The 24,460-nt window shown below is 34.0% G+C and overlaps 1 protein-coding gene across 1 annotated transcript in view; it reads left to right on the top strand.

The window, feature by feature from the left end:
• Window positions 1-21,035, top strand: part of LOC149796244 (uncharacterized) — a 43,896-nt gene extending 22,861 nt beyond the window's left edge. Inside the window, exon 2 of the mRNA XM_089966194.1 lies at window positions 14,211-21,035. Coding sequence (XP_089822320.1) covers window positions 14,217-16,646 — 2,430 coding nt within the window. The 5' untranslated portion in view covers window positions 14,211-14,216 and the 3' untranslated portion in view covers window positions 16,647-21,035. The remainder of the gene's footprint in view (window positions 1-14,210) is intronic.
• The last annotated feature ends 3,425 nt before the right edge of the window (window positions 21,036-24,460 follow it).

Genomic DNA, 24,460 nt, shown 5'->3' with positions numbered 1-24,460 from the left:
ACTGCAAAAGCTGAGGAGAGAGTACAAATATATGGAAGCAGAAAGGAAGAAGAAGAATTGCAGAGGTGCAATGATAAACAAGAAAAGAAAGGAAATGGCTTTGGTGGTTGGCTATGTGACCCTAATGACTTTGCGGACGGATTGGAAATACTTGTGGGATCCTTTCGAAAAATAATGCACCCGAAGTAATTAATCAAACAACATCGACTTGTCAACGGTTGCTCACTAATGATCTTAGGGACAGTGATACATATCGTGCGTTGATGAATGAACTTGGTGAAGATACTCATGATATATGCAACACTGATGAAGAGTTCTGAAACTATTGAGATAGTGAGATAGTGCGTGGGGATACGCTCCACTCCTTACGTGCAATCTAAGCTGAGATGCAACAGGTAGTTGTATATACAGCCGAGAGCTTGACCTTAATGATCAGCTTCTCTTTCATGAAAGCATAGTCCATGTAACCTTTTCTAAACTTGTAACCGCTGGGGAGTACAGCACACTTGAGATCGTTTCAACACCATTAAAGTGTGCCAGATATTCGATAACAACCATATGGCGGTCTGTCCACGAATGACACATTTGTGTTTTCATGAGACACTGGCGTACACTATCGAACATCCCTTTGATGCATAAGACATACAAACAGTCCATGAAGAAAGTCGACTATGAATTTCGTTGTTGACTGGCAAAGACTCTAAACTTTCCATACGTGCTCATGAGCCCACATTCAGTTTCTCATTGCCATATAATTTGAAACATATTAAGCCGATAATATAAGGTCATCAATAGGGTCAGTTCTAAGATGACCTGGCCACATTTCAGATATATGATTCTTGCGTGTGGGATATTATATCGTGCCTGACATTATAAAAATTACCTCAACAATGCATGTCAATGTAAGCTAGACGCCAACAGTGGTAGGTATAAAAGCAAGTCTGAAACGATATGAATAGTTGAACAGAGTTACATACTGTTCATGTTTTCATCAGGAGTGGAACCGGGTGATTGGATATCGCCCGTACTACCCTTGTATTTGCTATGCCGCAGCTTGCACATAATAATGTTTCCCTTTTCAGCGCGGTGAGACATTAAAGATACAACTGTACGTTAGAGATCTACCTGCCATTTAATAACAATGACAGTCGTGAGAAGAAGTGAGAAGCCATTAGTGTAGTTAACGCAAGAAAATCCTTGGACTTGACATATTACGGAACTGGGCTCGGTGATGTTGGTCGCCTATATTTGCGAGTGCACCGAAAGGACTCACAGTCTAAAGTTATCATAGCACGTGCATAACATGCCCTGGTACTCACTGGGTTGCATTCGTGGCAACACATCAACATATTCTGTATATTGGCTGGTATGGACTTGCACCGCCAGTTGAAATTGTTAATAATTTATCCGAGCGTGGACAACAACCGTTGTTTCATTCGAATACGCCAGTACAAATATGATTGGATGGCCCTTTATGCGATCATCTTTTTGTTGCAACATTGCGTGCACTAAAACTTCACCAAGAGCACAAGAACTAATTGATTATACAAAAATGTCCATTAGAATTTATGTACATTATTATGCTCGACAATACGGTGTAGAGATAGATCCGAGCTGTTTTGTCACTACAGAAGGCTTGTCTGAGTTTACTAGTTATGTTGTTGGCGGTGAATTTTTGAAATAGGCCAAATTACAAGGACTCTAGAGAAGATACAGTCTTTGTATGTTTTAAAATGTAGAACCTGACAGAATTCTGTATAACAGATTTGCAACATTCACAAACCATAAAAGTTCGCATGTTTTTTGCTAGTGTTTCTGCATCAGGTGCAACATGGTTACCCAATTTGAATGATGCGTCTATTTTGAAAACTTACAAAATTCGAAAAAATATATGATCCAATTAAGCTAATTTACTGAATGCAAGTTCCTCAACTGAATCATTAATTTAAATATTCATTCAAACTTTCACTAGAAATGTAACACACACAAGGAATGTTGGTAATACTTAAGCATGGACAATGAGTCTTTCTGAGTCATTTCCTATTTCTTATTGCGAATGAATCACGAATGTCAAGTGGTCCAATCGGAAATACTCATCTGTTTACCTACAGGACTCACGGTACTAATTAAGTTCCCATAGTAAACATATAAGAACACCATGATATTAAATATTCAACAACTTAAAATTACGGAGTGATCATGATCAAACCTATATTTATCAGTATAGATGAAACATGGATGTCAGCTTCTGTGTAGAGAAAAGGATATGGGAAGTGACATGTTCTGGACCGACACATGCTTGAAATATGTGCAATCAGTTCTGCACGAAAAATGATATGAAAATATCAGTAATGAATGTTCAAAACACAAGAGTGCTGCAGGACTGAAATTACTTTAGCAAAACAATGTCTCTGTTGCTTTTATTTTCATTTATAACTAGGATAAGCTCTCAAAAGACTCTTTTTCCGAAAAACTAACGTACATTTTTAACAAATCCTGGCCAGCCAAACAAATATATACTCTATTTTATGTCAACATATTTACATGTTAGTTAATAGTGTTCCTTACAATTAGTACCGTGTGTCATCCACCCCTAATTTTCTTGACTGCCATATGAATAGGAAATCAACACAAAAATAGCAAGATTGTTCATACTTCTGCTTGTCAAAGATTATATTAGTAAATATTAAATTATATTGCAAATTCAGGTTCGGCTAAAAACAATGGTGTATCTTAAGTAACATTTAAGTATTTGAGCTGTATTAAAAAAAGCTGAAAAAATATTAAAATAATGCTGTTTAATTAGAGTCATCTTTTTAATATTACCATTTTACTCTCTTTAATTTAATAATAAAATATATTACCAGACTTGTCATATTATGCAATTAATTAGAAAAAGGTCAAAGTGACCATATATATATATGCATGTATTATTACAGAAAAGGTGATTTAAATGACAAAAATTGCCTAAAATTACTCCCAGTAGACATATAATTTAAAATTAAAGTAAGGTGGACATAAGTCCATTAAAATGCAAATATGAAATTTCAAAACATTCACTGAAAGAAATTAGTAGGATGCAAAATCATGAGAGATCATCACTATTAAGCATGGTGGAAGAGACCTAAGTGATCATATCTGAAGCATTGTGTTTCAAAACACAGCTGAGAAAGATCATATTGCTCACAATAATTACTCTATAAATGGTGATTTGTATAAACTTTATATATGTATTGCTTAGATATAAACCAATCTGCAAAACACTCAACTTAAATCTAAGTCAAATCTACACACTCTACACACTGTTTCCATTCCCGCCTTCTTGGCAATAGTTGATATAACTGAATATGTGTTTAATATCCCACTGAAAGTCACTCTGTGGTTTATAAAAGGTATTAAGTTTGCTTGTCATCCATAAATATAAGCATATGATTTATAATAACTTTATTTGCACTTGTATATGTGGAGTCACTGTATTGCTGTAGCTGTTTATAGGACTCACGGTACTAATTTAGTTTCCATAGTAAATATATGCGAACACTATGCTTTTAAATATTCAATAACTTGCAATTTTGGATTACTCATGATCAAGCCTATATTTATGGGACTTTCTGGACCGACATGTGTTTGAATTATGTGCTTTAAATTATGTACCAGAGAGTTAAGTGCTAATTTCATTAATGAGTGTTCCTAACTCAAGTGTGCTGCATGACGAAAATTACATCAATACAACAATGTCTATATTTATTTCCATTTCCAACTAGGATAAGCTTTCAAAGAATCCTTTTCCGAAAAAAATAAGTTACATTATTTACCAATCGTGGCCAGCCTAACCCATACATAATCTATTTTATGTCCTCCCATTTACATGCTGATTTCCAGTCTTCCATACAATTAATACCGTGTGTCCTACAGCCACCCTTACTAGAAAGTATGTCAAACCTAACCCCCCGGGTCAGACAGGACTTTAATCTGCACCATTTTCTCTATTGGAAGTGGTCTGTAAATTATAAGTATATTATATTGGCAAAAGTAAGCAACAATCACTGTTTCTGCATTTGAAATGCACAGTCAAGATGTTTAAAGACATTGATTGAAATAGGAGTTATGTCTTCCTCTTTGCATCGCAAATGTTTCACTAACATTCCAAATTTGTCTTTATAATGCTAAATTTAAACGGACTTCGTTATATTAAAGCATTTTTATGTCCTATAGAATCCCTCACCAAACCCCGTTCCCCTCCATAACTCCCTTAAATGTATGCCAAATATCTATAACTAATCCTATCAAAGTACAATAACAGATAAGATATCAGGTTCAGCTTCCATTATGTCTCCACAAATCGCTCCTCACCTTCATCCTCGATACACAACACCCTTACGAGATAATGTTACATGTCAGTGGCAAATGTGTTACGAGAATCCATACCTTTGGAAAATGACACGTTTGATTTGAATTACATTTAAAATTTCAAGCACCAAGATTAAGTATAACATGACCGGGAGTGTTTTGGTAACAAAATCTAATTAAATGAAGTATGAACTTTTCATTTGTGAAAAATATCATTCCTCATTCGACGGTTGGTGAAGTTAATATATATATATATATATATATATATATAACTGGCTTTGATGATTCTAGAACAGAATGTGGTTCAGTGTTTGACGTCAATGTGGTTCAGTGTTTGTTGTTTGATGCAGTATACGGATTTCGAACTCGCAACAATATTTAGGAGCAGAATGGTGCAGATTGGAAATATATAATAACATCATAATAGAAAAGTTAATAGAATATCCAAGTGAAACACTTAATGTCGTACACTCATATTCAAGTAACATATTTACATTAATGATGATCTGAATATTTAATCCACACATATATAAATATTAGCTATATGTTGTTTACAAAATAAATGTCACTGGTCAGGTTCAATAGTAACTTGATTCTTTGCAACGATCTTTTACAAATACATATATACAGAAAATCAAATAAATAGAGAAACCAACAAATGATACAAATTAAATATCCATTACACTTCCCCTCGGAACAATATAAAGATTTATTGAATAATGCTTACTCCTAACTGTTAGTTAAATAAACAATAAACAAAAGTTACAAAGGATGAAGTCTTATGAATGCCACGATATATACATGAAGCAGTATAATACTTATATACACGTGAAAATGCATCTGAAGTTAGATTATCCTTTCCCTTGATATGCCTGATGTCAATATTGTATTCATGCAACAACAAATTCCACCTTATTGATCTCTGTTGTTTTTTATCTGAAAATTCAAGTAAGGTGATTGTGATCACTGAGCACAATACGTTGAGAAGTAACTATATAAAAGTATATGTTTTCTTACGGCGTGCATCTGAGGGCTTTTGAAAGCTTGAACAAGCTAAGCATCTAATTGTATAAAATTAAGCATTTAATTTAACTTACATTACAATTTTTCTGGAATCACCACTCCATTTATGTTCCTCGTATATTTTGGTTGCACAAACTTGAAGCAAACGGATAAACAAACAGACGAACAGAAGGATAAATAGAGAAAGTAATTAATATAGTGAATCCGCTTTCCATTACATGACACTAATAACAGAAGAATATACAACATTTAGCATTTAATGGGCGCCCGAACTGGTAACTGAAGAAATGGTGCCAAATAAAAAATGTATCAATGAAGCATTCCTCAGTAAACAAAATAACGTAAGAACAGCAATATGGAGCCGAACGTTTCACAGGATTCTTAGGGTCAGGTCTTGTTCTTTTTATACCTTGGTTTTAAACCCTAAGACCTAAGTTCAATCCATAAAAAGTTATTTTCATCGTAACAGTATAAAAACATGGTACAAATTTGGTATATTGCAATGATATTAAATAAGAAAAAACTGGAATATATTTCAGCAATCACGACACTATTTTACTTTTTGTATATTGTTTCCATTGTTCTGTACTTTTCATACAATCCTATGCATTAGTTGCACGTTCTGATGTGCTTTCGTACTTCTGCTAAGCAATAAATTGAACACAGCTTATTTTATATTGCATTTTATGAAAATAGTTCCAATCGAATGAAATTACTAGGCATTTTGTAGCAAACTATGTTTCTGCGGCAGGCCAAATCAAACCTGTTTATTAGTCATCCTAAGCAAACGTCAACAGGTTAAATTCAATAAACATTTTATCTTCTTTTGATGCTTTAATCTTGTTTTCTATTGAATGCAAGTAACGCTAATCGCGAGTTACGGAATCTACAAAAGAAAACAGAGAAAAAGCATCAATGCTTTTGATAGAGACTTCATTAGGATGCAAAAACTGATGTTGAGCTTACTTAGTGATTGATTACCATGGACATAACAATCATTGCCTTGAATTCTTAGAAAATAAAATTATGACATCTCAAGTAAATAATTAGGAGCATCTGTAGCTGCAATTATGATAATACTAGCTTATATATCCTGTCCGGAATACCTTACCTAATGGGAACAATGTTGTCATCTCTATGCGTGGTTAAACGTTCACATTTCATCCCACCTTGTGCTTCAGCTGTTTTCCTTGTGTCTCAGACCATTAAATTCATCTAAAGATGCATTGTCATTACTCTCCTTGCTGCGTTTGTTTAGGGTACACTGCATGACTAGCGTGGACCTAACGGCATTGTTTAGATTACTATTGGTCGATATTCAATTCATGGGTATTGATCACTTTTGTGTTCAGAGATGGTGTAGGTCACGTTTGTGTTTCAGACAAGATCTGATTCTAGGTTTTATATATGGCCTGGTTACTGCTGAATTAAGTGGGTGTTTTGATGGGCATTAAACAGGACAGGGCTATTGTCAGACCAGTTACGTTTGTGATTTAAGGTCCTTTCTGAAGTGATCCAGAGTCTTTAATGGAGCAACATATCTAAATGTCATCAGAAAGCAGACGAAACGTAAATGTAACATTTTAGTTGTACCATTTAAGGATAGAAGGAAAAGTACGATGACAATTATATCTTTGGCGTTTGACGTTGTACAGTAAAGCAATATAATTAGTACTGGTCCACTTGGAATGAAGTACCTGGACAATGAACAAGGGTTGATGCGGTGGTAGGATTTGAACTTTCTCGCTTTTAATTTTGACTTTTTTGCCACTAGACCTAGCCGGTTTCTGTCTTAATGTGTCACGTCTTGCAACATGCGTCCGAGCCCATCGGGCCTACTCAGCATCCCCAAGCCATCAGTAGGCGTAACTTAAAGGATACCAGCTATATGTTTTTGTAGTTTCGAATGTTTCGTCCACGCGACTTGTCTTCTTCTATGACTTATCCACACACACACACACACAAACACACACACACACACACACACACACACATATATATATATCTATATATAATACCTGATTTAGACTCCACATCATTTGTTTACTTGTAATATGAAATTTGCTAACATATCAAATGTTGCTTTTCTTCTATATGGAAAATATTCTCTTCGCATGATCGTGTTTTTATCTTTATTTCTCATACTGTAGGAACACTACTATCTAGGGTATTTTCAAATTCTGTTCACTGTGTTTGCCAAACCTAATGCAGTCTGATGTTCCTTACGAAGTTGACCCAATTTTATAGAGTGTTAATATTGCTAGTCTGTCCATTGTTCAGAAGGTCAACCCAAACCACATAAAGCACATCCTCTTGCTTAATATGATATTATTGGCTTGAGTGGTTTGAACGATAAGCTACTTTATTTTGATCTTGCATGGCTAGAGATAACTAAGGTGTCACTGGGAGTTGCATCTTTATATATACTTATAGACACTGCTAGGTAATGTTAAATGAATTTAGTTATCATAGTTCAATGGCTATGGGCTCTGAGGAGTCACAAAATGAGAATGAGTTTCCAAATGTTCTTGAAGAAGAGTACTACTGTTATTGAGAGAGTGTTGGATGGCGTTGACGCTGAGATTACTTTTGCTGTTGTTACTTTGAGTATATTGTAATGATAGATTGGAAAGCCGTTTGCGAAGAAGTATAATAACACAACTGCTAGGTCAATTTGTCCAAATTTGCTTATCTGATAGTTGCAAGCTCATATTTATAATGGCTACTCCGATAACGGAATATATAAGGTTTGACAGAAAAAGACGATTTCATTTTCAGGGACACGTTCTCTACACCAAACCAATTTTTGTGTTCTTGAATATGGGAACTCTGTGATACAGGTGTAAATGTGTTAAACGGCAAGCCTGTATATTCTACCTTTTATATTTGATGTCCTGTGAAACCAAAAATCGAAACCGAGTGAATATATTTTCTAATGACTCTTCATATCTTGCAGTCGACATGTGCCCACTCTATAGTTTTCTTCGATCGAGAATGCTTTTGATATGGCACTCGTCGTCGTCATTTGTGGTCACTCGTTTTAACTCAAAGTTACTTTTAACGTTTCTCCGTTCGATTTATTCAATTTATATACATTATAATCGCTTATTCTTGCCATGTGACATGAAATACCTCCTTCGTCCAGTTAAGTAAATAAACTTGATCAAAAAGAGCATTTAATTTATTCTAATAATAACACAACCAATGGTATTATTACTTCCTACTTTTGTTTAGTTTGTGTCTTTACAAAACAGAGACCATTAGTTTGTTCTGATGCGTCACTTAATATGAAGTACATCCGTTGCCAAGATGGTGCAATTAAATGTAAGCTTTGACTAGCCATGGTAACACGTCAGTTTATTTAAAATTTGATGGTGTCAACAGGGCTGTCATATCAGATGCTTCAGTAAATGGGGTTTGTAACTTGTCTTTGGTTTCTCTCTCTCTCTCTTTCTCCCTTCTTGGTGACTGTGTCTGACACGGTTTATGTTGGGTTTGGTGTCCCAAGTTTACCTGTCATATCTTAAGGTGTCTGGTGAAAGATGCAAAGACAAATTAGTAATTGTCCATGCCGTTGTGATTGTCTGTTTCTGAGTGATGCCTTCTACAGATTTGTTCCCTCCTTCAATACCTTTTTATCTTCTAAAGGTTGACACAAAGAAAGATAGAAGTAAAAGATTTTTTAAATTTCAAAATTTCGCTGACGTAGCCTGAAAAAAATCAGTCCTTGATTGGGTTTGTCATTGTAATATTGTATTTCTTCTTCTGGGATTGGAAGGTGCCATTTATTGTTTAATTTGGTATCACTAAGAGAGAGAGAGAGAGAGAGAGAGAGAGAGAGAGAGAGAGAAAGAAAGAAAGAAAGAAAGAAACAAAGAGACAGAGAGACAGAGATAGCGAGAGAGAGACCGAGAGCATACAAATTCGATACACACATTCGTTTCTGTCAAATCTCGTTCTTGATCATTGTTCTTGATTATATGTTTCATTACAGGTACTGTATGTTCCTTGGCAATGATGTAGTTAAATAGCCAATTACACTGTTTTCGGTGGTTAAACTTTACAGTGTGGTCACACCTTCGTATTGCCGGATGTGTATCACATCGAAGTTTTATTGAAAACATTTCAGCACGAGATTCGGGGCTCGATCACATTTACAGACACAAATAAATACATACTATGGTAAGTGATTTGCTATCATTGATATTCCTTCACTTAAGAATATTATGCTGCTGAATTAGTTCATCCTTCAAGCTATCGCGTGTGTTGAGATTCCATATCCACTTTGTCGTACACTTCGGTACAACGTTTAAATTCTGGATCGAATTTGAAACGCCGATCCAACATTTATATCACCTGGTATCCTTGAATTCCTGAAATCAGGCAGCATTGATATATATGTTCGTTCATCACTTTCAAGGCGACCCCTGATAAAGGACATTTATGGTCTCGTTGGGGAAAACAAGTGGTGCATCCGTGACACAAATATCCCAAACATTCGTCGATTGAATCCTAATCATTAACGGAAAGATTTCCAACGTTCTTTTATCCATTATTACTTGTATGTTATATATTTTCCTCGTCAGTTTAACATAAGTAATGGAGCAAGCACAAAGTGTTTTCAGAGCATTTACGTCGAACAGAGAAATATAATTAAAGTGGTATGATGGCTATGTGATTCAGAAATAATTGTTGAAACTTTCCAAAATAACGTAGTAGAATATCTATATCGGATTGACACTATTTTAACATTTTTCTTTTTGCAATTCAAACAAAAATATATAATGGAGTTGGTAGAATTCGCAGAAAGTAGGTCGTGTTAGCGATCTTCAGGTCAATGAAGTACCAGAAAGTGTTGAGTTGCTTCGGTATTGACAAAGTGTGGAAAATGTAACATTCTACTCAAACACATAATCAAATAACTCATAAATCGGCCATCGTAATTGTAAGTCATATCGGCAGTTTCAGGTATGCTGGATATCCTATGCGTGCCATTAATGGGGTTAAAATACATCAGCAAAAACAAGCAATAATACGAGTGTGATTTCTTCTCCTTCGGAGTCGTACTAGAACCTACAATGTCCAATCTACAATTTGGAATGTGAATAAAAGGATCTTGCATGAACCTTTCACACCCGATATGATCTACAAACAATTAAGAGCGTAATTTCCAGTCTCTTGGAACACCTAAAGTATACAAAAGATAGAGTCTGTACACGGCTAATGTCTGCTTTTTATTTTGAGGAGTCTATGAGATTTTGTTACAAATTTTCAGGATCGTTTCCATTCCGCTGTATATTTATCCTCGTCATCAGTTCGTTCAATGGCTCTGCTTATGTCTATTTAGTCTTCTTGGTTGTCATTTTGAACTACGCTTGTTTGGTAGTGTGCGTTACATCCGCTGATACAATTCTGCACCATCAGTTGCCTTTTGAAAATGAAACGTGATTCATGTGATGAGTAGTTTTTCCATCATTGATGTCAAACTTATAGTTCGATTGTTTTACTTGAATATGTCCATACTTATGGAAGACGTTAATTCTGACTTGTGCTAAACCCGAGACTAATATAAAATTGTAAACTGTCGTGGTTGATCAACCATTCGTCGTCTTTAATTTTAACTTGACACCGTCGTTTCAGTAGCTCTAATTATTAAACCCATAAATCGTTGACGAAACCGGCATCTATCTCTAGTGGAACACGTAGTTCAAATTCTTTAAATTGCACCACAGTGAACGCGTATGCATCGTTCGAAAATTTCCCGAAATAACTTTTTGGTATGTATAATGTAAAAATAACCTTGGATTGTAACCAAACGATTTTCCACCGGCTGTTCTTGGCTATTTCGGCAGTATGGTAGAGCTAGATGGTGTTCACGCAGGAACGCAAATCATTTTCAAAATCGCTTGCATAAACTTGAGTTAACACTTCACTTAGCGTATGTGGTGACACAGAATGTTGTCTAGTGGCTTGATATGACTAGGGTACAGACGCCTTATATATTTATATATAGAATGAATGACATCACCATAAATGTACACTCATTTACTTTTTAAACACTGAAGATGAAAGATTCAAAGCAGATCGCACTTTTTTCAGAGAATCACATACATAAATTAGCACTAGGCCCTACATTTTAAAATTATAAACGCTACTTCCGTTATAATCATTTAAACAACACGACTGCAAACTCTGCTCATGGATTCGAACAGGAAACAATTATATGTATAAAATTATCAAATACCTTTCAATGCAAATTTTCGATTGACTCACATGTGAATCACCCCGATGGGAATTTCCAGTCTCCTTCTAAACAAGACTGGGCCTAGAATGTTCCGAACTCAGATACTACGTACACATTATATTTATAGCTTAAATTGTTGACTAAAGTTAGAGATGTAAACATTCTGTTTACATGATCTAATGTACAACTTACAAATATTACATAATAATTACACGTTAATGCTATTACATCAACGTTTGCAGATTAAATCTACTTTGTTATCTATAGGTCACGATTAAAGAAGATATATTGAAGAAATGTGAGGATTAACAACTACAGAGATATAATTTAAACACAAATTATTGGGTCAAGATAAAATTAGGTCGAATGCGCAACGTGAGGTTTCTGACTAAATGGTTTGCAGATCTTATAATAATACAGTAGAGATTGGGTGGCATTGTCTTTATATGACCAGATGTTACCTTTCCCGAATGAGAATAATACTAACTAGGAACTATGCTATGCTACTTTAATGCCAATGTCAATTTATTTTCTCATGAGGCTTTGATGATGCTTTTCATGCAATAAAAATATTATTTAATTATTACACCAGGGCTCAAGAAAAAATACCAGTGAAAATATTATTATTACTATAATTTTGATGGACTTCGATATTTTGCAATAACAACTTCTTGGCTTCGAGTAGGATTAATCAATATTGCAAACTTAGTTACAAATGCATTTAATTAGACTTTACTATTACAGGGGGTGTTGTGATTTACACGAAATTTGATCCTCTGTTATAATAAGTAGATATCAACTTATTTCCTAGCATATTATCAACCAGATTATCTGTTAGTATAAATGTTCAATCCATATGCTATTCATTATAACCTTATGAATACCTTAATTCAGCTATTATGACAATATACAATTATAATGCATTTACCAACAGTTTGTTATTTTATTTGCCTTTAGATGTGCACTGACATACTTTTCCAACATTATCGTATAGACTGCTACTTCAAGCTCTGTCCCATTATCTTTAATCCACCTATACATCCATCTACCCAAATATATTTCTATATTAGGTGTCTCATTCTAACACATGGACATACAGCATTGTCTGACGCCGCTTCTTATGCACCAATAAGCAACCTACATTTACCCTGAAAGAAAAAAAGAGCTTTTTATTTAGAATATCAGTTGTCTAGTAAAACAATTTCAATTGTTTTCATAATATGCTGGCGTTCACATGTAAAATCATACTATACCATTTGGCATATAGCATAGAGAAATTATAGAAAACAAAGCTTCTAGTGGGTAAAATCAATCTTACTGCGCAGCTCTAAATTACATGACCATTACATTATTATATAATCAATACATTGAAACGTCATAGAAATATTCTCATTAGCACAAGAAGTGTATCGAAAGTATAAAAACGTTTGGATATAGTGAACTTTAAATTGTGTAGCTGCGATGTTTGCAATAGGAAATGATACATTTCTAGAGGAATATACAATAACATCAATAATCTTGAATAAAATATGGCTCACATGCATTATATTGCGGAGGACAGATGAGATACAAACATTTTTTCTTACTGCATAAAGGCACTGACTAATGCACACTTTTTATATTGATATATGGATAGTATCATCTGTAATCTTCCAATTTTGATGAATTATTAATTACCTATTGGCAATTAATAGCAATATACATTGTCTCAAGTATTTGTGTGTACTGGTCCTTATATATATATCTCTTAAATATGATATTAGTGTACTACTAAATGTACTACTAAATACAAATAGCAATTATTCAGAAAAACAAACTTGCATGAATGTCTGAGGGAACGTTATCGCAAATCATTATGTTTCAGAAGATCTATAACGACACTATAGGATGTAATTTGTCCGATAAAAGATCTGTTAGAATGGATGAATATTTCGCTTGCATTTATTTTTGTCTTTTTTCATTTATTCAACCCTAGTAAGATGATTATGTTATATATATATATATATATATATATATATATATATATATATATATATATATATATATATATATATATATATATATATATATATATATATATATATATATATATATATATATATATATATATATATATATATATATATAGATAGATAGATAGATAGATAGATAGATAGATAGATAGATAGATAGATAGATAGATATAGATAGATAGATAGACAGATAGATAGATAGATATAGATATATATGTTCGTCAATTTCAGTATAGAAGTTAAAAGAAGCACAACATCAACATTTGACCTGAAAAAATGAAAAGTGATATAATTCAAAAAATAAGGCAAATAGCAGTCGTTTCAAGTGCATTGGATCCAGCATAGGCACGATTAAGATAAAGGCAATTAACTGGAAACAAAGAATGCACAGCCATTTTGTTTCAACTAGCCTAACCGTGTAGAGTAGCTAATTTCGATTCGTTTTGTTCTTATTGTTTTCCTTCTCTCTCTTTCGTTTGTGTTTGTCTTCTGATATCAGTTTGTTCAACGAATGAAGATGGAGCTTTCGTTCTTTTTAGTTTTCATTGAATCAATAATTATGATACTGTATTCCTTTTCAGAGGGAAATGCTCCGGTCAGTGAGATTGAAAAACTTTATCAAGTTTGAGGAGGATCAATTCTTGGAGTTTAAGGAGGAAGGAGTACACCTTTTTGTGGGCGAAAATAATTCAGGAAAGTCAACGGTACTAGAAGGTATTAGGAGATGCATGGATATGAACTCGAATTGTTCCTTTTTCATGAATTTTCCAAATAAGAAAAACCCAGCGTATGTTATATGTGATTTCTTTTTACCAGAAAATGCACGACAATATAGTCAGAATTCCAACAGAATTGTCACATCATTTGTCCACATTCCCTGGAACGACCTAGCTATAGAATCTTCAAATGCTGTAGAAACTTCGAAAGGGGTAGGGATTGCTGCCAAAGTTGTTCTTATTACTGGTGAAGGAGAAGGTCAAAACGAGAACGTATCTCTTGATCTTATTCATTTACTAAATGTAGTCGGCCCTGCCACAAATATTTCATGTGAACTTAAGGAAGAAGAAAAAATTATTCTAATTAAAGAACTAAAGGAGTCACCCAGAAGAAAGAAAATGAATTCTGAACAATTTCTGAAAACTATTAATCAAATTATTAGAAGATATGCTAGATCGCAGCAAACGAACTCAAGTCTTGTGAGCGGGGAAGATACTTTAACGGAACGTATCCTGAGCTCTTTAAGTGAACACGTAGTTTCGACGTTTGCTTTGCGCGCAGTAGGAAGAGTGCAATGGTCTAAAAGCTACAATCTAAAAAAAGGTGAGGAAAATTACAGTATGGCTTCGGAGAGATGCGAGATAATTCGATGGTTTGAGGACAAAAAGTATGATAAATTAAAAGCTGAGGAGATCTTCAAGACTCTAACTGGTGGAGAAGATTTTAAATTTAAATTCGAAAAAGTAGATGGGAAAGATCTACTGCAGGTAGTGGATGGGAGCGATGATAAATTCAGCATTTTAAAGTGTCCAGAGGGGATCTTAGAGGCAAAACACATCGCGTTGCTCCTGTCATACGAGCCATTCCGAACTCTCATTCTGGAGGAGGCAGATAGAGGTATGCATCCCCAAATGATACAAAGGTTAAGAGATATCGTCCTCTCAGCACAAAAACAAAAGACTATTATCATAGTATCGCACAACGCTGCTTTTATTTCGCCGATGTTGCTCTCGCGGACATTCAAATTCAGCAAAATTAGCAATAAAAATACCGGACATGGTGTTATCAATAATCAGTTCCACATCAAAAACATTGGAAAAGTACTGGACAAGATAAAGGATTCAGGAGAACCAGTTCCTAGAATTGCCAGTGAGAAATATGCCAATATACTTTTTGCAAAACAAATTCTTTTCGTTGAGGGCGAATCCGACTGGACCTTTATGAGGACAATGTTCATGCATATTCTGAATCCCAAAACAGAAGAGTCTACAAAGCATATTTTTGAACTTATATCAAAACTACATAAACAAAAACCTAATGTAGATCTTGAAGCAAACTGGCCCGAAAGGTTGAAAGATTTGCTGACTACTCTGCATGTGTTGAACATGGAAGGTCACGGTGATAAGGACAAGTGGCATAGATTTTGCAACAAGACGAAGACACCTCATATATTTCTCCTGGATGCTGATGCAGTTGCCACTGCACAGACAACTGAACAATCACAGGAAATTTGCGCAAAAGATCTTGATCTTAAGATTTTTGAGAAAATACTTAAGATGCTTACAGATAACAAAATTGAAAGTAACTATGCTAAACGTATTGTTGATGTCCTAAGGGAGAAGTTTTTGAAACAGAATCCATCAATAGACCAATGTAAGGAATTTAGTGACCCAGAAATGAAGAAAAACATAGACATTATCAAACAAATTCATGATGATAACCCTGACCAGAATAATGTCGACATGGAAAAACTATTTGGAAAAATAGATGTCAGATTGTACGGTAAAGTATACACAGGTGAGATACAGCAATGGACGATACCAGAACCCACTCAGTGTCGATGGGAGAAAAATAAAACTTTTGATGACAAGTCCAGAATTGTTTCGAAAAATTGTAAGGAAACATTTCAAAAGTACCTTGAAGCAGGTGAATGGATAGAAGCAAGAAAAGCGCTTCAAGCTAACAATATATTTGTTTGGAAGGATGGTAGCTTGGAAGATGCCATTTTGGATATAATTTTGGGAACAAAAACAGAAAACACAGTAGAAAGAACTGATGAAATTTTCAGAAAGTTCCTTTCTTTCTTATCACTTAAAATATATTTGCCACTGGAACATTTCCACAAAAAGCATCCACAAAACGAAAAGCTGTATTCAGAAAGGTCGGGAATCTCTTATGAAGATATAAGGACCAGCATCGAACTAGTTTTCAAATTTTGTTCAGAGAATTCCGACATCATTCATTTTCTGCATTTCCTGACAATATTTGATCTCAAAAAATATCAGGCAATGTCAATGTAACTACGTACTAATTTCTGCTAACGCCATTTTTGCTAGTAGCTTCCTCCGTCTGGACACTAATATTCAGTTGATGGAGATCAAAGCTCATGTGAATTCTACCAGTCATTTGTATTCATTTATATCGACGGCTACGGTGGAACTAGAATGTGTGACAGAGGAAATCTTCATTATTACTAAATTATGAATCGAAATGCTGCCTATGTGTCAACAAACTAATCGTGTAAAAAAAATGTCTTGAGTGTAATACCGAAAAGATTCCAACTATTTTTCTACTTAAGTTTGTGCTTATTAGAATTAGTCCTCAATTCAATATGGTCAAAAGAAATGTTAACATAATTCTCTTGTGATTATTCTAATGTAACGTAAACAAAATTTGAAATTTAGCTACCCTAAAACTCATTCAGATATTAGCACATCTGAAAGTACATACAGTTCCTGGCTTGGAAAACGTTTACCATTATGTTGAAACTAGAAGATAAAATACAAATTAGAGTGCCTATATAAACGTAGTATTATAAGTAGAATTAAAGAGCAACTGTCTGATATATTAAGATGTAATATGTAATTACTTCTCAATCAGGATTTAGGGAAGCTAACCGGTTATTTATATATCTTGGATGAAATACTTTAGAAGATTTTTGAAGATCCCAATATGTATCTTTTCCTTTAGTGTATCAAAGTTAAAGAAGATGAAGCTTGCTATGGAGCTCTAGATGACTTGATCGTTACATAACGACGTCCTTTTGGGCAGATTGAATGGCCTGGCAGCGACGTCTGTAATAGGAAAATATAAATTCATCCGGTAATATACAAGACTATGTGAAATCTTTAATGAAATCGAAAATTTTAAATAAATCGGTCAGAAAGGCTTTCGATTAAATTGGATTGATACGATCCAACAAATTGCCTCATGATTGCAAGATTCCCAAAACATTTCTTTGATATTAGATAATTTGTCTCTGGCATGTTTAATCTGTCCAGTCGTTATGAATTTGTAAACACTGATTCAGCTTATATGTTTTGGAAAAGTAGTTGTAGTATATATTTTCTAATTCATCCTTTTGTATTCATCTAAGGGTAGCTAGAAAAAACTCAAATCAATCTTTTCATATTTAAATGATTTTCAACGAGCTGGACTATGAATAATTATTTAGTTTAAAAGAAGTAAGTTATTCTGTCAATTTTATAACAGACCTGACTTAAGTGGGGTATACATTAGGAAGGAAAGACAATATAACTGTGTCCGTTTTTAGGCTCTATAATTGTTGTCAATATGTGGACTTTGTTATAAACTAACATTAACGTACCCCAATTAAGGGCCACATTGCGATCACTTTCTGTTTCCTTTCTCCCATAACCTGGCTGGTCGCAGAAGCGCGATTGATGACTCTCTGTCCGTTGTGTCTTATTATCAAGTGATTTTCTAGACTTTGTCAAGTCACGCCAGTCCAATCGTTGATGTTATCTAAATAGGCTTCCCCTAGCCAGTGCATTTATTTGCGCGAATTGCGATCAGCAGGATAATAATTAATTCACCCCTGTCGTGGACGAAAAACGGTGTATCTTGTGTTGTTATGTTTGATTACAATATTAATTAGTATAATGTTCTTCCTATTCAGAAGAAAATGCTTCGAGCAGTGAGATTCGATAACTTTGTTAAGCTTCAGAAGGATCAATTATTGGAGCTTAACAAAGACAAAGTGTAACCTTTTGAGGGAGAAAACAGTTCAGGCAAGTCGTTGGTATAGGAAGTTATTATAATCTATATGGACATAACATCGATTTTTTTCCTTTTCAGTGAATATATCCAATAAGCCAACATATGTTATATGTGACTACTCTGTACCAGAAAATACACGGGATAGGTTCGAAGCCAAAAACGGAATTGTGATATAATTTGTCCATATTCCTTACAAACAAATAACGCATATTTCCGCGATAGTTGTTCTTATTATTGATGAAAGAGACACTCAAAAAGGAGACGTATATGTTGATATTATCTTTACAAGGGAATTAGAATGACCCGTAGAAAATCCTCCATGTCCTTTCACATATATATGAACAATGAGCTTTCGTGAAAAGAATACTTTTTGTTGAAGGTCCGTGTGACTTGATCTTCATTAGGGCATTAATCGCGCACATTCCGAGTCCCGAACAAGAAAACAATATAAGACTATCTTTGAACTTGTTTCAAAAATCTTTACAAAGACGAAACTAAATCAGACTTTAGAGCGAACAGGATCTACAAGTCGAAATATATACCGACTTCTCTGGATATATTGAACATGGACGGTCATTTTAACAAGGACAAGTGGCATAGATTTTGTGATGTTATCAGAACAATATACATTTCTATTGGATGCTGATGTAGTTACAGATGCTGTAAATGAATAGCAAACGACATCATCAAAGGTAAAGACACTTGCAGACGACATTCATGCAAAAGGGAATGGGAACATTCATTATACGTTTGCCACAAAAATTGCAAATGACCTGTTTTTGGAACAGAATCCATCAATATACGAATGTGACAATTTTACTGATCAAGAAAGGAATGAAACCATACAAAAAGATGTGAACTGAAAGAAAAGATAGACATTGGCCATCAAAATATCGATACGGAAAGACCATTCAGAGGATAGACGTCAGACTACGCTAAAGTGTACTCAGAAGAAGAGATAGAGAAATATTAGCTATCACAACCAAATGTTTGTGAATGGAAAGTAAATAAGTTTAATGACAAACCAATAATTGTTTCAAATAAAGTGAAGACAAAGATTACAGACTTGCTTGAACATTATAAATGGAAAGAGGCAAGAAAAGAGCTTTAAAAGAACAAATATTTAAGTTTGGGGGGACGGTACCTTGGAAAACGCTATTTTGGATATAATTCTGGCAACAAAAGAAGAAAACTCAAAATCAAAAAACAGATACAATGTTCAGAACGTGCCTGGTATTCTACACATTGAAAATAAATTCACCACCGGAAAGGTTTCACCAGAATCACCCACACAAAGTTTGGACTGCAACAAATGTGAGGCGATGTCATTTCGTATCTTCATTCATATGGATCCAGTCTGTTCATTTAGTGCATATGGAAGCTCAAGTAAATTCAACAGGTCTCCTTTTGGAATAGATACCGATGGGAAGAATTGAACTGAAACATGTGACAGAGAATATATTTCTGCTGATTGCTAAATTATTATTGAAGATGCTGCCAATGTTTATGCCAGCTAATCGAGTCGACCGTATAACATTGCCGTGCTTAGTGCAATTCCGAAAGTTCAGTGTACTGATCATGTAGACTATTTGAGAGGGCACATTCAGTTGCGTGTGATAGCCCAAATTCTTCTGAAGAAAACTGCTTCCGCAGGGTCAGAATTTTCTTGTGTTTTAGAATATCGTCTGTTTCGAACGTTTTCAGAAAATAGCAAAGAGACAACGAAAACGGAATATACTTATTATGGCAAGGTCTCTCTTATATAAAACCTCTGTTACGTATGTCAGATTTAATATATATTTATTTTAATTTAATTTGTTTGTTTGTCAGTTTTAATTTATTTTTATTTTTCTTACATGCTATTGTAAAGTAAATTTGTTCACTGGAGATGATATCTTTCCAAAAAATTGGTTGACCTGAATCATTCTTTTCATAAACACCAGGTGTTGGCCTGGATGCTGACCTTGATTCAAAATTAGTACACAAAGTTCTGTTTTTGTTTAAAAATAATTTGTTGCTGTCAAGGTCATATGGAGCTTTGGGTTTAAGATGTAAACAACTTTGTTTAGTTTTTTATTTCTTAGAGAAAGCGATTCGTTTTCGTCAGGGTCATTTTTGTTGTTCGTGACATAAACACGATCATTTCGCAATTCTGATTATTCCATTACTAAGCATTTGTTAGTTTTAATATACGTGTATAAAGAGAGATTTCTCAGTGTTGGGCTTTTACACTTGGTATCAATTTTGTTTTCTTTGTTGTTGCCAGCTTTTGAGCTAATTTTCTTCAGATCATTTGGATTTCAAAGGAATTCATTCTTTTTTCTCTGGAAAAATTTTGAGGAGTGCTCACACATAAATTTTGGAAAGACATTGCTTACAAGTTTAATTTGGATTTCCAACACCGGAGTGCCATTATTTGTATTTCTACAAAGGAACCGAAGATAAGCACAGTACTGGCTGCAGCATACGTCATCGTCATCCATCTTGGATTTTCCATCAGGATTCGTACTTGAAATTATTAGAACATTTGTTACTAGGACCTTTACAAAATAATTCGTAGATTATTCTTAGATTTTTTTAGGATTGGGTTCTTAAAACCGTAAGTTCTCCTTCTTTCATTTTTACAGAATTTTTTCCAGGAAAATAAATTATTTGTTACATTTTATAAAGCTTGTTGTTTTCTCTCTTTCTGTGTTACTGTTTATTCGAGCCTAAATACGTAACACGTCCTAGACTTGACATTGTTATAACATTTAGCGCACTGTAAACCACCGTCACGTAGCTGCATTAAATTTTTATTTTAAACAAATTATTTCTTTTGTAGCATCTGCTTCAGAAACAGACCCTGAATTGGACTCATTAAAAAGATTTTAAGGTTAATAATTTTGAGCAGTGAGCATACGTGGAAAGCATAATGTTAGGTATATTTATATTGTGTGCTGAAGGTTTGTTCACGATTGTAAGCTGTATTTAAATGAACGTAAACAGAACGTTTGCACAGCACTTGAGTACAAGGCCAAGTCATTTTACAATTAAATTGGAATTTGGGTTTGGAATGATTCAAATTTAGACCAAGTGAAAAATCAGTATACATAGAGATTGAATAACAGCAACGCATTTCTGTTTTAGGTAAGTCTGTGGGAATCCATTTTCGATCATTCAGAGTTTTACAGTTTTGAAGGGCTTAATATATTCATAGAAGTTACTAATGTGTTCATTTTACTTTTGGACCAATGCAGCTCATTCGCTTTTGGACTAATATACTATTGATGTGAACTCAGGGAAGAATTTTCTAGATTGCATCATTTTATTACATCAGGATATGGAAGACTACATAATTGATTCTGAACATACTAAAGGACAGATACGATCCCTTGAAATTTAATTCACATACTGTATGTGTCCTTTGAATGTAATGTTTATATGGAGAAAAAACAATTGTTTGTTGATTTTACGTAAATTGTTGGCTTTGATTTCTTTCTGTGAAATAAGTGTCAGAAACAACATGCATAATATCATTGTAACCGGTATGTGTAGTTCAGAGGGACTGAATATATAATCAAGGGCACATATGAATAATAAGTGATACCTATTCTTGACAGTGAGTGAGGATGCCAAAAGTGCCGTCTTTGGTGTATCTCAAAGAATAAGTACAAACTTCATTCAATCGATAAATGAACAATAAATCCAAGCAACATATATTAGCTTATTTTCATTGGTCCCAGCAAAATCAAACGGTTTGTGAAATGCAGCTGAAATCCAATAATAATCCAGCAGTGAATTTGCCGAATTAAAAGGCTATAACGCCACTAATGTGATCACTCTAAGTAAACAAGAGTTGGAGAGTCTGACAATCAGGAACTAACAACCTACGCCTTGTATAATTCTGGCAATCAAACTGGTTCATCCAATGTCTAGCGGCAGAGAAAATTTGGTTAAATTCAATAATCATGGCAGGTATTGTGCAGAAAAACAAAACATGAGAGAGAGAGAGAGAGAGAGAGAGAGAGAGAGAGATGATTAATCTAAGCTAAAACGGTATGCAGATAAACCTGGGGAAAAGACTTGAATAATTAAAGTATGTATTTTGCTGGAATTAAAATTTACGAAGTATTTTTTTCATTATCCTTGATTCATGTTTAAAAATATTCTGCAGAAACTAAATTTTAATGCATCATACTACTTTGACCTTTTATTTTTATGAACGCAAAACCTCCTATGCTTTAATGGTTTGCCTGTTAAGGAAACGACAATCCACTAGATAAACCATAAAACCCAGTTTGTTTTTCCCTAGAAAGTTTAAACAGGGCCAAGAACTGTTCTGATCATTTTGTTTAAAGTTGTCCTACGGACACCAAAGAATGAATTGATAGACAGTGCTTGAGATGGAAAATATGACTGCAATAAAACTGTCAAGATGGGCCCTACTTAGGCGATTTAGGTATTTTTTGAAAATAAACACTGGATAAAATCTGCTTCAAAAGGATTTATTGCTCTACTACATGTGCTGAAATTGACTTTAGTCTAGTTCTCTTAGCCAAATATTATACATGCATGATGTGTGATACGGCTCTGTGGTCTTAAACTAAATAACAAAAACGAGCGAAATCCATCATGTTGTGTAAATTTCAAAATAAAATGTACAACCAGTAAATACAACGTGAAAAATCATAAAATAACTTTCAAAATGGTAAATGAAATCCTAAAAGTCCTTAATGTTCTCTAACAAGTTTAAAGTTATCGAGTAAACCAGTTGTATTCAAAATGAAGTTCAATATATTCTGGTGCTGAGTCAATACTCTTGATTGAATTACAATGATTTAAACCAAGATGTATTTAATTCACAGCATTTCCAACTCAGCTGCAATATCCAAATAGTCTGAGCACTTGGTACTATCAATGAACAAATTAATTAAATATATAAATCTGTCTGAATTGAACACAAATTTCTTCTATGACTGATCTTATTGCTAAGCTAGTAAATAGTTTTCATGTAAATATCTCTTATACTGAAAGCTAAGACTCAATTATACAATCAGAAAAACGATTTCCTGCAAACTCAGTCTTGTAAACAAAACCAAGTACTTTTTGAGATTGGATCTTGCCTGCAAGAAATAGAACAACTTTACATTATGCTTACGGTTTATTCTTGTGCAACAATTATGCATGTAGAAACCAACTAAATATGTACATGGCCCCAAACTTGACCCTGAAACCATGATCTCAATATTAGTAGCAATGGTCCCTGAAATGTATTTCTCCTAGACGCATACTCATAAGACTGTTTAAAAACTTAACTCAAATAATAAAGTTAGGCAACACCAATGAAGCATAAAAGTCATGTAAGTAATCTCTTTAGTGAATGATATACATGTTGTAGATATAAACATTCCACCACTTTGAAATAATATGTTATGAACATGAACTTTGAACACCAATGCCAAATTTAATTTAACATTTAATGCACGTGACAAAGATACTTCCAATGATATGTTGAAACACTCGTACACATATTCTCTCTGGGTTTGTTTACTGTTTACAATTCCTAATCGTGTAACTAAACCCCATCAGATGACCAGTATCTGAAGAGTGGAATATCGGTAAACGATGTTAATGATTTATTCTCTATTGTAGGTCTCACCAAAATGGGGTCAGAAATATAGTATCAGATTAGTTATATGGTCTGTAGATTGTAATGTCACTGTAATTTGCATTATGTGATTGACCTTTGTCCATAATTGAGGGTAAGAAGGTGAGCTTACCTGACATTATTAGCGCCATATTACATAAATTGATTCTGTCTATGATTGTAGATTATATTCCAAGAGTATTATTACTTTTAGGTAAGCTTGGATTTGAGCTCAGGAATTTGTTTTTCGCCTTGGAAATTCCTAGGGATTGCGCCAGGTATTTTAACTCAACATTTAGTATAATCACATTTTACAACTTAGAATGTTTTATAAATAAACTTTCGACACTCGCCTTGCTCCTATTTTTGATATATGGTTTTAATATAATTTTGAAGTATTCAAATTTATTTTATTTATATCATAACATCCGAAATTTAATCAGTTTTTAGTAGTTTTGAGTTTTA

The sequence above is a fragment of the Sinohyriopsis cumingii genome, chromosome 7 (genome assembly GCF_028554795.1).
Source record: "Sinohyriopsis cumingii isolate HCF-2022 chromosome 7, ASM2855479v2, whole genome shotgun sequence".
Lineage (NCBI taxonomy): Eukaryota > Metazoa > Mollusca > Bivalvia > Unionida > Unionidae > Sinohyriopsis > Sinohyriopsis cumingii.
The sequence above is the reverse complement of the archived record's forward strand: the minus strand, read 5'-3'. Positions and strand labels throughout refer to the sequence as shown.